General features: G+C 38.6%; 2 protein-coding genes across 2 annotated transcripts in view; one reads left to right on the forward strand and one right to left on the reverse strand.

Moving 5' to 3' along the window:
* The window catches only part of LOC108312545 (sorting nexin-8-like), a 111217-nt gene that overhangs the window by 12010 nt on the left and 83356 nt on the right, over positions 1–15851 (reverse strand).
* LOC108312561 (60S ribosomal protein L10a-like) lies at positions 9478–10193 on the forward strand. Its single transcript, XM_037742752.1, has one exon. It carries the CDS (start codon positions 9511–9513, stop codon positions 10162–10164), a length of 654 nt encoding a protein of 217 aa, XP_037598680.1. The 5' UTR covers positions 9478–9510; the 3' UTR covers positions 10165–10193.

Genomic DNA, 15851 nt, shown 5'->3' on the forward strand with positions numbered 1-15851 from the left:
TGAGCCACCGCGCCCGGCCTATATTCAAGTTTCTTAACTCTTCAGTCGATTTTGATAATTTGTTATTTCCTCAAAATTGGCCATTTCATACAAATTTGCAATTATATTAATATATAGTATTCACTATTCTCTATTTAATTATTAATAATCTCCCTGGTGTTCATAGTTATATTCCCTTTCTGATTCCTAATGCCTTATTTCCTATTTCTTACATAGATTGTCTTTGGCAATCTATTTATGGAATTGATCTTTCTAAAGAATTATCAATCAAGTCTATATTTTAAATTCTGCTCCATTAATTTATTCTCATATCTTATTTTAATTCATCCCCCCTGCTTTTTAAGTACATTTTGGGTTTTCTAATAAATAATTATAAGGACAGATATTTTAATCCTATTCTGGCTATGTCGGGTTTGGTAGACTTTATTCCCATTTTATATTTGGCTTTAAAAAGCCATTTATCAAAAGGTCTTTCAGATTAGAATGGCAAAGTAGGAATTCAAATCTCAGTGTCATTTACATTAACACCAGAGAAGTTCTTTTGAATGTGTAACACATAGAAGAAATAGAGATGCATTCTCACAAAAGGAAATACAAATATTAACATATAGAAGTATGTGTATTTGCTTTAAATAAAAACATTAAAACAGTCTCATACCACTTACACATGAAAAGATATATAATTGTTATTTAAATGGGACTACAATGAAACATTCAACTGTAGCAGTAATTTAGTTAAACCAACTTAGCAGCTGTGTTAAATATCATAAATCAGTCACGTCCTTTGACCTAGTAACCTTGGATCCTAGGCGTTGTTCCTTAGGAAATATTTCACAAGAATAAAACTGCTACATACATAAATTTAAGTAGTCTATGAAAATTAAAAACAATCTAAAGATCTACCAATAAAATAAAAAAGTAAAAAAATTATCACACAGAACCTCAATGGGGCATTTTTAGTCACTAAAGATAATTTTAGACTGCATGAAATCATGAAACGCTTACAGCATAATAAAAAACAGAAATCAAAATAACATGTGCATTGTAATTATTACCAAGTAAATACATGCATGTGAAGAAGGCACTGGAAATAAACATTCCAAATTGATATAATTGACTTGATTATAGTAGTTTCAATATATCTTAGAGACATAGTTCTGATCTCTTGAAAAGGCAAGTAGAAATGATTTTAACTGAGTAAAAGTAGCTCCAGACAAAGTCGAGAAGAGCAGATCCAAGCACAGGTATTGGAAGTGGTCTCCAAAACATAAATTACAGTGTGACACCCAACCCCAAATACAGAAATAAGAAGAGTCAAGAAGAGAGACATTTTGATATACAAAATAACAAAACAACAGGAGCTCATATCACATAACCTCAGTCTTCTCAAAAATAGATGGGATGCTATAATTAAGAATGATGGAGACAAGGTTAGAAGAGGAAAAGTGGAGAGGAAAAAATTTAAAACACCTGCCATGTAATCTCATCAAGCCTGTATTTTCAAGCTAAGGAAACCACTATAGCTAATCAGCTAAGAAAGCTCATCTTTAATAGAAAAAAATAAAGTAACATAAATAATCACTAAAGAAATAATGACTTTCACAATCATGTACTAGGAGTGTCTTCTCTACCATTATTGCAATCTACTTTAAGAAAATTCTATTCATGGAATAATATATGTTTGCATAATAATGATCTGGTCAGTGGTTTAACGATTTCCACAAGGCTCAGGTACTCTTAATTTTCAAGTCATTCACTCAATTAAGGTAAGGAGCAGATTAATACAGAAACCCTGAAAATTCTAAATTCTATATTCAGTGACTGATTAGTTGTAGAGCATAATTATGATCACAACTAGTCAGATGTTGCCAAAGTTTCATTTGAAGTCATGTGATACAGTTGATTTTGTTAATCCTCTGTTTGGGGGAATGTCCGTATGGAGTTCTCTCACTTTCTGAGAGGTGATACATTTGAAAGAGCTGAGGCAACAAAGCATCCTCCCCTCCTAGGTATTCTGCACCCACAAGATTCTTAAGCTGCACTGTAAGAACAGATGCCAATTAAGGAACTTCTACCATCCAGTCCCACGTAGCCCAACACTACAAAATATTTTAAGCAAAACACACACACACACACACACACACACACACACACAGAGTTAAATTTCAAAGAAGAAGTAATATACATAATACAAATTAATAAGATATCTGAATAGCAGGGAGAAATTCCTGTGTGCAATCACCAAAATATTCCTTAAAGATGTTTGCCTCAGTATAAACTTTTTTCCTTCTGTGTAAACTTAGCATTTCTCTTTCAGTCCAAATTTGTAGTAAAAACATTTTGAAGAAAAATTTGAAAAACTACCATTGATTATTAATGCTTATTACCCAGGTGATGAAATAATCTGTACACTGACCCCCACAATTTGCATGGGTAAATTGTGATATGCAATTCACCCATGTAGCAAACCTGCGCATATACCTTTGATCCCAAAATAAAAGTCAGAAATAAGAAAAATAATCCATTTTACTCAACTTCTTGTTAGGCTAAATGAGGTTCTAATTCCACTGTTAGTATCTGTAAGTATTCAGACATATATTTAACAACCTAACTTTTTAATGACATTACAGAGAAGCATGACTTTAACCAAGTAAAACTAGACTCTACAAGGAAAAAGTTTAAATAAATGCCAGACATTGAGATGGAGAAAAAGAGAAAAAAGCAAGAGACAGAAAAACAGAGCGAGTGAGGTTCTAAGCGTTTTCAGGCTACTACTTTTTCGAGCTTCCTTGAAACAATATGAAAATTAAGCCCTACAAATGCACCTGCATCACTGGACCTCAGCCCCTGATACTCCATACATCTGCCAAGCCGGCCCACCTTCCCACTCCCGCTGCTGACCAATTCCTCTCACTGTGCCCTGGAACTCACTAGCATTGGCAATCTCCTTTTATTCTCAAAGTCCAGTGAAAGAAAGGACTTTTTCACATTTTTGCCCTAACCTAACCTTTCCTGCCCTCCTGAGAATACTCTTTCCTATAATAACTGATTATAACATAATATAAAATTAATCTGTAGAATATATGGTCATAAGTATTAACAGATAATTCAGAAGTTTCTTAAATGCAGTAACAGAAATTTTACATATATGAAGAAAAGACAGGCTATACCAGGAAAAATAAAGATTTTAATATTGATACCCTATGAAAATCTCCCCCTTCACCTATGAAACAAAAGTAAAAACAAGAAGAAAGCTGAGTTAGTGATGAAACTAGGTGACCATGGCTGCTACATGCCATAAAATTCAAGACAATTTGGCTGGACATAATACCAATGAAGCCAAATGTTCAAAACATTCCCTAAGAATGTAATGAAAATTTCCCCTTCCCAAGAAAATGATACTGTTGCATCAAGTCCATAAAAAATATTCTGGGTCCTTCACATCCCTTGAAAGTTGTATTCCCAGGTATTTTATTCTCTCTGTAGCAATTGTGAATGGGAGTTCACTCATGATTTTGCTGTTTGTCTGTTATTAGTTATACAAATGCTTGTGATTTTTGTACACTAATTTTGTTAGAGGATTTGCTTAAGTTGCTTATTAAGGAAGTTTTGGGCTGAGATGATGGCATTTTCTAAATACACAATCACGTTGTCTGCAAACAGAGACAATCTGATTTCCTCTCTTCCTGTTTGAATACACTTTATTTCTTTCTCTTGACTGATTCAAGGAGAACTACCAACCATAGCTCAAGGAAACAAAAGAGGACAGAAACAAATGGAAAAACATTTCATGCTCATGAATAGGAAGAGTCAATCTCATAAAAAGGCCATACTGCCTGAATTAATTTATAGATTCAATGCTATCCCCATCAAGCTACCATTGATTTTCTTCACAAAATTAAAAAAAAAAAAAAACTACTTTAAATTTCATATGGAACTAAAAAAGATCCCATATAGCCAAGACAATCCTAGGCAAAAAGAACAAAGCTGAAGCATTACGCTACCTGACTTTATACCACAAGGCTACAGTAACCAAAACAGCATGATACTGGTACCAAAACAAATATATAGACCAATGGAACAGAACAGAGCCTCAGAAATAAGACTGCACACCTGCACCATCTGATTTTCAACATAAAACAAGCAATAGGGAAAGGATTCCCTATTTAATAAATGGTGTTGGGAAAACTGACTAGCCATATGCAGAAAACTGAAACTAGACCCCTTTCTTACACCTTATACAAAAATTGACTCAAGATGGATTAAAGACTTAAACATAAGCCCTAAAACCATAAAAATCCTACAAGAAAACATAAGCAATACCATTCAGGACATAGACATGGGCAAAGACTTTATGACTAAATCACCAAAAGCAATGGCAACAAAGCCAAAATTGACAAATGGGACCTAATTAAACTAAAGAGCTGCACAGCAAAAGAAACTAACATCATAGTGAACAGGCAAACTACAGAATGGGAGAACATTTTTGCAATCTATCTATCTGACAAAGGGCTAATATCCAGAGTCTACAATGAAACAAATTTACAAGAAAAAAACAAACAACCCCATCAAAAAGTGGGCAAAGGATATGAAGAGACACGTCTCAAAAGACGACATTTATGCAGGCAACAGACATATGAAAAAAAGCTCATCATCACTGGTCATTAGAGAAATACAAATCAAAACCACAATGAGATACCATCCCACACCAGTTAGAATGGTGATTATTACAAAATCAGAAAACAACAGATGCTGGAAAGAATGTGGAGAAATAGGAACACTTTTACACTGTTTATGGGGGTGTAAATTAGTACAACCATTGTGGAAGACAGTGTGGCGATTCCTCAAGGATCTAGAGCCAGAAATACCATTTGACCCAGCAATCCCATTACTGGGTATGTACCCAAAGGATTGTAAATCATTCTACCATAAAGACATGCACATGCAGGTTTATTGCAGCACTGTTCACAATAGCAAAGACTTGGAACCAACCCAAATGTCCATCAATGATAGACTGGGTAAAGAAAATGTGTCACATATACACCATGGAATACTATGCAGCCATAAAAAAGGATGAGTTCATGTCCTTTGTAGGGACATGGATGAAGCTGGAAACCATCATTCTCAGCAAGCTGATACAGGAACAGAAAACCAAACACCGCATGTTCTCATTCATAAGTCAGAGTTGCACAATGAGAACACGTGGACATAGGGAGGGGAACATCACACACCGATGCCTGTTGGGAGGTGGGTGGCTAGGGAAGGTATAGCATTAGGAGAAATACCTAATGTAGATGATGGGTTTGCACCCATGATGGGTGCAACAAACCACCATGGTATGTGTTTACAAACCTGCACATTCTGCACATGTATCTCAGAACTTAAAGTATACTAATAAAATAAATAAGTATATAAAATATTCTGAAGAAAGTAACAACATAAGATCCCATTTAATATGCTGAAAGTTGGATGTGAGTTCATGCTTATGTCTGCCACAGGGCCCTGTATTTAGAAATACACTGAATAGAAATCCAGAGAAACTTAATGATTCACTAACTGAATTGAGCATTTCTTTTAAAACCCGGCCTACAGAAACACTAAACAGAATGGATACAGTCATACCGTTTACCAGGCCAAGTTAAAATGAAGACAAGATAGTGAAATCTGGATTCCAGTAGAGCAATTTGTTTCAATCAAACTAGAGAAAAATCACTGTGGTCAACTCCCCCCTGAGAGAATGTCCACAACTCCAGTTTCCTCGGGGTTCCCTTCAGTCACCCCAGCCTGAACTGGTGCCACTGAAACTCATTATCTAGCCCTTTAACACACTAAACAGGAGGATTCTAAGGACATGTACATGAATGGTAAACAGAGATAATAATAATCTATTAATGAAGAACAGGGCTAACATCATTCAAGGATAAATACATTTATTTTTTTAAAAAATTAGTAAATGACTTCTCAACACATACGACGAAAATAAGAAAAAAAAAACTACCAAAAATATCCGAAGTGTTAGTATTATACTAGAATACAGAGGATAGCAACAAATTTGGGATGTCGTTGGAGAGGGAAAACATGCAAAATGAATACTAGGAAAGCATTTATTTTGCACTCTCAAGAAAATTAAAGAATTAACCATAAGAGATTATCAATAGGATAATAAGACAGATTGAAATGAAGAAGAAACACCCAAAATATCGAAGTAACCTTTAATTTTAAAAGAGTCATTATGAATTTAAGCAGAATGAGAAACAGTAGAGAAAAGAAGTTCGAGTCAATGACATGGAGAATAAATCTGAGAGGTTCTAGAATGTGTAGTAAAAGAATCAGGAAAGGAGAAAGACATTGGATATTTCTGGTGATCTTGAAGAGAGAAAAATAAATGGGAAAGAGGCGATGCACCAAGAAACAAGTAGCATAATACCCTGAACTAAAAATGACTTTTAAAATGATTGAGAAAGCTCACCACATACCAGGTTAAATTACTCATAATTAAAGCATCTACATGACCTAGTGAAGATAACAAATTCAAGGAGCAAATGAAACACTTACAAGTATATTCAGAAACGAAAAAAGGAATGTTTACTAAGAAGAATCAGAATGGTCTCAGATTTCTCCTTGAAAACATTAAATACAAGACTGTAATGAAAAATATTATAGTACTGGGGGGGCAAATTCTACACCAAAGATTTCTAGATGTGGCTGAAATTTTGAATTTTCTAGCAACTCAGCATCCAAATACTCTTATTATTCTGACACTTTTATCTCCCTGTACCTGTCAGAAATCTTTTTGACTTAAGAGCTGAAACCACTTAAAAAGAGTAAGAGTAATAACACAACAAAGGATTAATACTGTGGACTAGATGGGAACAAATGACCAGCAGACATATGACTGATACAGTCACCCTCAAATCTGCCCCAGCAGCACTGTCTCTGACCAAGGCTCCTTCCTTCACTTACTCAGAGCTAGCCAAGATGGCCACCTTGCTATGCCTCCAGTGATGTGCCAAGCATACTCCTGTCTTGGGGTCTTTGCATTTCCTGTACCATCTTCCTGGAAAGCCCCTACCCAGTTCTCAGCATGGGTCACTCCTTCACTTTCCTTAGGTCTTTCCTCAGATGTGTCCCCAGTGAGCTGTGCCTGGCCCCACACCATCTAACCTGCCTCTCACTCTTCTCTCTCCATAGCACTCATTTCCACTGAGCACAGTGCATGTGTTATTTGTTGTTTATTGACTCTACCCCACACTATGTAAATGCCACAAGCACAGGCATTTCTGTCTAGTTTGTCCTTTATGTATCTTAAGGGCCTAGATGAATTGGGACTCAGCTAATATTTGTTCATTAAATGGCAATGTCTGATTAGTAAAATATAGTAGGTTAAGATACACTGGTTTCAACCAAGCATCTGACACAATCTCACATTATTCTCAGAGGTGACATTTCCACACTCAGCATTTCCTGGATGACAGTTATTATAAAGAGGGCACAGGAAAACAGCTTGGAGAAAACACTCAAATTTGAGGCTTCAAAACAGAGAGAACTAAATACTATGTTAGATAACAGAAATAAAACTGAGACTCTCAATAGGCTGAGATGGATCAAAATAAGATGGAATGAAGGTAAAATAAATGTATAGTCCTACGGTTAAAATTCTGTAACAAAATCTGTTGACAAAGAAACTTTTTGATCTCCTCTGGTGTCACTGATTTCTCCTCCTTCCTCTCCTCTGCTGATGTTTCGCCATCTTCTCCGCCACTCCACAGTGGGAGTGTCCACAATTTAGTGTTCGGGTCTTGGCTCTTCTCCACAGACAACTCTCTAAGAAATGTCACCTTCTCCCACGGCCTTAAACATCATTTATACACCAGAAACTCCCAAATGTGTATCTCTACATATAAACTTTCCTTTTAACTGGACCATATATGCCCTTTTTTTCTGAAAATCTCCAATTCCGTATCTGATTCCTTAAACTGACTACTTTCCCCATTCCTCCTGTAGTCTTCTCCATGACAGTAAAGAGAAATTTTATTCTGCCAAGTGCTCAGACCAAACGGTTGGAAATCATTACCGATTCCTCTCGTCTAACTCACCATATACACGATAAACCAAAAATAAAACTGTAAGTTCCTCAACTGACTGAAAGACCCTCCTCTCAGCCAAGGGCGTTGCAAAGCAGACCTGAAAATCCTGTGTAGGCAATGATGGGGGGGCAGGAGGTTGGATGTGCCTCATTATAACCTCCTCCCTTTCAAATTCATGCACAGCCGAACAGCATTAACACTAAACAGATTTTAAGACTGATGAGACAGACTTTTTGTAGCTATAAGACCCAAAACTCCAGCCTGATCTCCTGTAGTGCTGTCACAAGACAGAGAGCAGGCCCCAAAAGAAACTGATGTATTTTACCGCGAATATATTTCTTTGACATATTTTGCAATGGTGTCTCTGTGGGGAAAAGCTGTCTCTTGTGGGGAAAATCTACATTCTGTAGAGAAGCCCCTTCCCTTTTCTCTGATCCAGGAGAGTCTAAGAGTCTGGCACCTTTTTAAGTCTAAGAGCTCTGTAATCTGATACTTGAAGGCTTCATTTGCATGATAAAACCTTACCTTAAGCCAGATGTTACTTTCTACTAATTCCAGGTCTTTGACAGTAACTCTTTCAACCAATTGCCCATCAGAAAATCTTTGAATCCACCTATGGCCTGGATGCTACCTGCCCCCCATGCTTCCAGCTGTCCCACCTTTTCAGGCAAAACCAAGGTACATGTACTGACCGAAGCCTTATGTCTCCCTAAAATGCATAAAAGCAAGCTGTACCCCAACTATTTTGGACACATATTAGAACCTCCTGACTTTGTGTCATGGGCATGTCCTTAACCTTGTCAAAATAAACTTCTAAGTTGACTGAGACAGGTCTCAGATACATTTTGGTTTACAAACCCATAAACAAAGCCTGTCTGCTCTTTCTTCTTGAAAACCCAACCTCTGATCATAGTTCACCATTCCACCCCTAACCCTGGACATCACTCTCCCCATCACAATCCTAGACTGCCCCTGGGTCTACCTGTTTCCACTCTTACTGTGTATACTCTCAGTTCCATTCCAACCTCATTTCTTATTAGTCTCCCCATGACTCCCTCTGCTCCAGTCAAATAGCCTACCTACGTCAGGGCCATCTCCTACATCATCTGCAGTTGCCATCTCCTCCTTCTGCTGATTCTCTCATTCCCTTCCGATTCCTGCTCAAATTTCCCTGAAGAAATTAACCTCTCCTGACCACTGCAGATGTGCAACAAGCCAATAAGCCTCCTCCAAGCCTACCATCACTCTCCAGCCCCTTATTCTGCTTTATTCTTCCATGTATGTATCACGGCCTGACAGGTGTGCACACACACACAAACACATATACATGCCATATAAATTTTCTGAGCTGTTTCCACCACTCCCCTCTATGCTACAAGAACCTGAATGCTGCTCTTTTCCGGTTAGCGTGGTAGGAGAAGCCATGAGCAGCAAAGTCTCTCGCGACACCCTGTACGAGGCGGTGCGGGAAGTCCTGCAGGGGAACCAGCGCAAGCGCCGCAAGTTCCTGGAGACGGTGGAGTTGCAGATTAGTTTGAAGAACTATGACCCCCAGAAGGACAAGCGTTTCTCGGGCACCGTCAGGCTTACGTCCACTCCTCACCCCAAGTTCTCCGTGTGTGTCCTGGGGGACCAGCAGCACTGTGACGAGGCCAAGGCCGTGGATATCCCCCACATGGACATCGAGGCGCTGAAAAAACTCAACAAGAATAAAAAACTGGTCAAGAAGCTGGCCAAGAAGTATGATGCATTTTTGGCCTCAGAGTCTCTGATCAAGCAGATTCCACGAATCCTCGGCCGAGGCATAAATAAGGCGGGAAAGTTCCCCTCCCTGCTCACACACAATGAAAACATGGTGGCCAAAGTGGATGAGGTGAATTCCACGATCAAGTTCCAAATGAAGAAGGTGTTATGTCTGGCTGTGGCTGTTGGTCACGTGAAGGTGACAGACGATGAGCTTGTGTATAACATTCACCTGGCTGTCAATTTCTTGGTGTCATTGCTCAAGAAAAACTGGCAGAATGTCTGGGCCTTATATATCAAGAGCACCACGGGCAAGCCCCAGCACCTATATTAAGGCACATTTGAATAAATTCTATTACCAGTCGGAAAAAAAAGAACCTGAATGCTGTCTATTTTCCTCCCCATTGTATCCGCAGCACCTTACAACAATGCCTGGAACACAAGTGCTCAAAAATATTGGTCATTGAATGATGAGAAAGAAGACAGGGAGACAAAGAGAGAAAGGGAAAATGGGGAAAAGGGAAGGGGAGAGACATAAAACCTACAGGTCTGACTTGACTTCATGAAAAAATAATGATAGCTTATTCAAAGCTCAATAACCAAAAATGCAATGTTGTTTAAAAAACTAATTCTCCATTGAAACTGTATTGACAGATGCATAGTTTCAAACTAAGACAGGTATCTGTCCCACCTCCTTTTACCAGGGTCAAGACACAATTAGTCTGTGGTGTTATGTTAAGGTCGCAGTGTTTTAAATATGTATTAATAATGTATGGTTTGTCCAAAGAATGTCGACCCACATCTTAAGGAGGCATCTGGAAAATACAGTTTAGAAAGTAAGATGTTTTACTGGAAAAGAAATAACATCATCCCCATACTCAAAGAGTTTGCATATGAAATAAAAGTCAAAACAAATACTGGGGAATGGCCATTCTGGCAGGTTGCTTGGTTCTAAATGAGAAAGTGCTTCATAATAATTAGAACTGCCTAGGCTGGGCTCAGTAGCTCAAACCTATAATCCCAGCACTTTAGGAGGCTGAGGCAGGAGGATCACCTGAGCCCAGGAGCTTGACAGCAGCTTTGGCAATATGGAGAAACCCTGTCTCTATTAAGAAAAGAAAAAAAAATACAAAAAATTAGCCGGGCCTGGTGGCACAGGCCTGTAGTCCCAGCTATTTAGGAGGCAGAGGTGGGAGGATCATCTGAACCCAGGAAGTCAAGGTTAAAGTGAGCTGAGACGGTACCACTGTACTTCAGCCTGAAAGCCTGGATGATAAAGTGAGACTCTGTCTGAATTAAAAACCTTTTTCAGATTCTATAACCTTGACTGTCAAAAATGGTAAAATGAAGTTTGGAATCACAGGAATTAAGTAATCCAGGAGAAAAAAAAAAAAAAAAGTACATGAAAAAAGAGAAGGGGGAAAGAAAGCAAAAACAAAACAGAACTGCCTGAGAGTATAACCATCGCCGTTAGTGGAACTAAAGAGCATGCCTTCTGTCAGGGATGATGTTAGAACAGAAGCCCTGCGGCCAGTCACCATCTTCCAAAAGGCTGTCCCAGGAATTGATCAAGATATGCAGTACATTTTTTCAAAAAAAACTTTATAGAGCTCTTGGAAACTGATACCATTTCTAGGGTATCAGCTTATACCTTTAGTATTTCTCAATTAGAAATGTTCTTTTCTCCAAATTTGGCATGATGTAAGAGAATCTTATACATAATAGCAAAAAAAAAAACCAAAAACAAAAACAGACAAAAAAAAAACCCAACCCCACTTCATATAGTTTCATCATTTTTTTCTAACAGCCTTATAAGACAGTGTGTGGTGCTGTCAATGACACTGTCTGAACACATGGCAGCTTTGGCAATATCAACACTGTAATATTTTATGACTCTGCCAAAGTTCACTTTCCAAAGTACCTGTCTTCTCCTCAACTGTCACTTTTTAGCATTTTCTGCTGTTCCTAGCAGCTGCCAAAAATTCTAGGTTCACTCTTCTATCACTTCCTGGTCCCTTTTGGGCATCCAGACCAAAATTGTGAGTTCCACAAATGTGAAATTAATGGCAAAGGCACCCAGTGAAACCCTGAGACTCACAGAAACCTCAAGAGTCTCCTACACTGCTGTGTATGGAAGGAATTCTGCCCTCCCCTATCTCCAACTACCCTACCCCCCAGCACTGGCCCAGATCATTTTAGAGATTTCTTTCTTCAGATGATCAAAAATAAAGGAATATATCTGCATATGTGATTCTATTCACAGTTTTTCAGTTTATATCTTAAAATAAAAAGTGATATATAAGGTTGCATTAAGTTCAAGTCAAACTTACTATTTTCAGTATTTAATCTGAAGATCTTTATCTGCATAATACAGAAAAACTAAGACACTTTTTTCAAATATAATCACTTATACTTTTATAGCATAAACACAGTATGTTAAATGCTTTCAGTTTTTAAGCTTGCTAAGACTCTAAAAGATAACACTAATTATTTCTCTAGGACATGAAAACAGTACCTTTAAGATTTCTCAAAGTTCTAAGCAATATCATGCTCTCAACATATGAGTTGTCATCTTTTGTTCTCCCGAAAAGAAAGTGCATGAACTCAAAGGCAGAGGTTGGGCAGGTGGTGGACATGAGTGAAGCCAGCCGCGTGGAGGACTGGGGCTGACTGGAGAGCATCATGCATCTGAAGGCAGCTTCCACTCCCCACCCTGAGAAGACTGCTGCCCTGTGAGAGTGCTGTGTTGGTGTTACCTTACCTTCTGGTTCAAGAGAAGCCAAAAATCCAATCTTTACATACAGTCTCTCAATTTCTAAATGTCAGTAACTGATCCAGAAAACCCCATAAGCAGGTGCAGACCAAACAAAATCCACCTGTGTGCTGTATTCAGTCTTGAGGCCGCTATTTGCAAGCTCTCTACTGACTTTATTCCATATTAATAAGTGATACTTTGGGAGAGGGAACTCAGTTTTTGCCATTATTTTTCTAATACTTTAATGTGTTAGGGTACTGAAAAATATGCAAAAAAGATTCATTTCCTATATTGTAGGAGTAGAAATAATATTCACATTACTTACCCTGCTGACTTCCTTAGGAGGCGCTTCATCTGGGGACACAGAAGGAAGGGAGAAAACACAATTAGAGACTAAGTTTTAAAATACAAAACATGTGATTTGCTTTCAATAAACTTGAAGGGTTTTTTGCAATGCTCCCTCTTACGAAATTTATGAATTTGATTTTTTTTAACTGTAAAGGTTGAACATAACAAATTACAAGTTAAGACGTATACACTAATTTCACAGGGAAAATGAAATACCACCACCAGATTACCTTTCTAGAGGTTCTAAAATGGATATGATATGCCTGCAAGAATGGCTACACTGTGGTATATTCAGCTACACATGCACACAATGGGGTTTATAACACTTGCAGTATTCTACACAATACAACCCACATGAATATCCCAAATGACCTTTAACACTCTTGCTTCGAAGGCTGATTCCAGCAGACCCGGGGCTGGTGTGAGCTGTTCTGGTGAAGTAAGAAATGTACCTGCATGCACTCTGGTACGGCGTAAAACACAGCCGCTAATAATAGTGCTGCTTTGTTCCATGTGTCTGAGGAGTTGGGGGGCTGTTTATGCCAGCTTGTCAGCATTGCTGATTGGTAAAGTGAGACTGGGGTGGTTTGCACAGGTTCTAGGTGAGAATCCCTGGAAGGCTCTCCCGCTGGGGCTGGCTACAGGCAAGAAAATGTCTTTGTGACCAACAGGGTGTAAAACGAGCTGGCAGACAGCCCCTCTTGGTCCACTGGTTCTGAGTGTTCCACACACAGGTCATGATTCTGATCTGTGAGAAAGTGTGCATCCCCAACAGACGAGGGGCTACTGGAGCTCAGCTTGGCACCAACAGACTCCTTTCTGGAGGCAGCCTTCAATCTAGTGCTGTTGTATATTCTATCTTTTTCCTGTAATAAATTCTAGATCTGTAAGCACTGTCATTTCAGTTCCTGTGTCTTTCTAAGCAATCAAACCCTGTTGTCTGTCACCATCAGAATGAACTTAATGTACCAAAAATGGAATGTACTCATTGTAACTCCAAAGCACAGCCTAACTTAACCTGACACAGCCAAAACTATGCCCACGTCTCCATCCCACAACTTCAGGCAAGGTTGTAACTCTCCCTTTCTCCTTCAATATCCATATTAGCGAAACCACTGAGTCCCGATAATTCCAGTTTTCTCTCATCTTTCTCAGACTTACAGCTTATCACTCATTTCCTCAGATGACTCCACGTCTAGTCCCAAATCACATATCAACCAGTATCTTCCAAACTGGTCCCTGAACAGAGTATGTTCCCAGTACGTGCAATCATGCCTACGCATGCACGCACACACACATGCACATACTTGCTCTCTCTCTTACACACTTAATTTGTCTTTCAAAAATTTTCCTTCTACGATGCCCCTAAAATGCTTCAGAACCTAAAATAACTAGATTTCAACACAGGCTGAACACTGACTTTACTTGACGGTCTTTTTGAACAGTGATCTTTGGAGAGGAAACTGAGGTTTTTATGCTTGTTTTTTTACTACGGAGTCTCCCTCTGTTGCCTAGGGTGGACTGCCGTGGTGTAATCTTGCCTCATTATAACCTCCACCTCCTGGGTTCAAGTGATTCTCTTGCCTCAGCCTCCTGAGTAGCTGGGACTACAGGAGCCCACCACCATCCCTGATCAATGTTTTTATTTTTAGTAGAGACGGAGTTTCACCATGTTAGCCAGGCTGCTCTTGAACTCCAGACCTCAGGTGATCCACTCACCTCGGGAACTCAGTTTTTAAGGGGTTCCCAACTCCCAGACTGCAGACCATTACTGATCTGTGGCCTGTTAGGCACCAGGCTGCACAGCAGCAGGAGGTGAGTGGCTGGCAAGGGAGCATTACCGCCTAAGCTCTGCCTCCTGTCAGACCAGTGCAGCATTAGCTTTCCATAGCAGCACAAACCCTACTGTGAACCGTGCATGAGAGAGAGTTACGGTGCGTTAGAATCTACTGCCCCCCCCCACCACCTGCCCCAGTCCATGAAAAAATCGTCTTCCACAAAACTGGTCCCTGGTGCTCTGGTTCCAAAAAGGTTGGGGGTCACTATTTTTAAAAATACCAAACAATGCTATAGGACAGCAGGTATTCAAATAGACAGTAAACTATTTTTTGTATTACTGTATTAATACACACTTGCTCATATATTTTAACACTGTTGCATAATGGTTAAAGTATAGCATCTGACTTCCAAGAATGTAACATATGTAACAATGTTATAAAAAAAAATTATCTTCTACATTGAAGTGGCACCATAGAAATATTTCATTTACTCTTCAACTGCTAATCCTCTCCTAAGCCTCTCTAAAGATGGGACTGTTTTGTTTAATCATTACAACAAATTTATTTACAGATTCTAAAGTTACTAAGGCATATATGCTTTTAATTTTTTAAAGTTTTTATCTAAAACATTTAATGAGCATATTCAAAAAAGTCAAACAATTAAAAGGTATACAACGAAAAGGAGCAACGTGTGAACAGGTTTAATACTAAGACTTCATGGCATTATCTAGCTATGACATTATGGAATTTTCACCCTCTGCTAGTCCTCACTACAGATCTGAAAGTTAGTTCAAGAGCAGTGTGAATGTCCAGGCAGCTGTACATCAATGTTTCTTTGGCTCTTTCTCCTAGTCTTGCTTAGTTAGTACTTCTCAAAACTAAGTGTGTGTAAGAAATCCTATGACATGTGTTTACGAAATCAACAATTTTTTGCTTTATGGGCAATTTAAAGTATTTGAAAGAAAAAGGTTACCTATAGCTGATTTCTGGCTTTTCTCCTTAGGAGCTAATTTAGAAAACCATTTCTCCAACTTAACACTCAATTTAAGTTAAATAAATGTTAAGTCTAGCATATTTAAGAACTATAGTACTGTACTTAACTGAGAAAATTAATGAACACAGTGGGATTCCTTGTGTAAG

The sequence above is a fragment of the Cebus imitator genome, unplaced genomic scaffold (genome assembly GCF_001604975.1).
Source record: "Cebus imitator isolate Cc_AM_T3 unplaced genomic scaffold, Cebus_imitator-1.0 Scaffold126, whole genome shotgun sequence".
NCBI lineage: Eukaryota > Metazoa > Chordata > Mammalia > Primates > Cebidae > Cebus > Cebus imitator.

What these genes read in the sequence shown, in the direction of transcription:
- LOC108312561 (XM_037742752.1), top strand. Translation starts at nt 9,511, where the DNA reads ATGAGCAGCAAAGTCTCTCGCGACACCCTGTACGAGGCGGTGCGGGAA.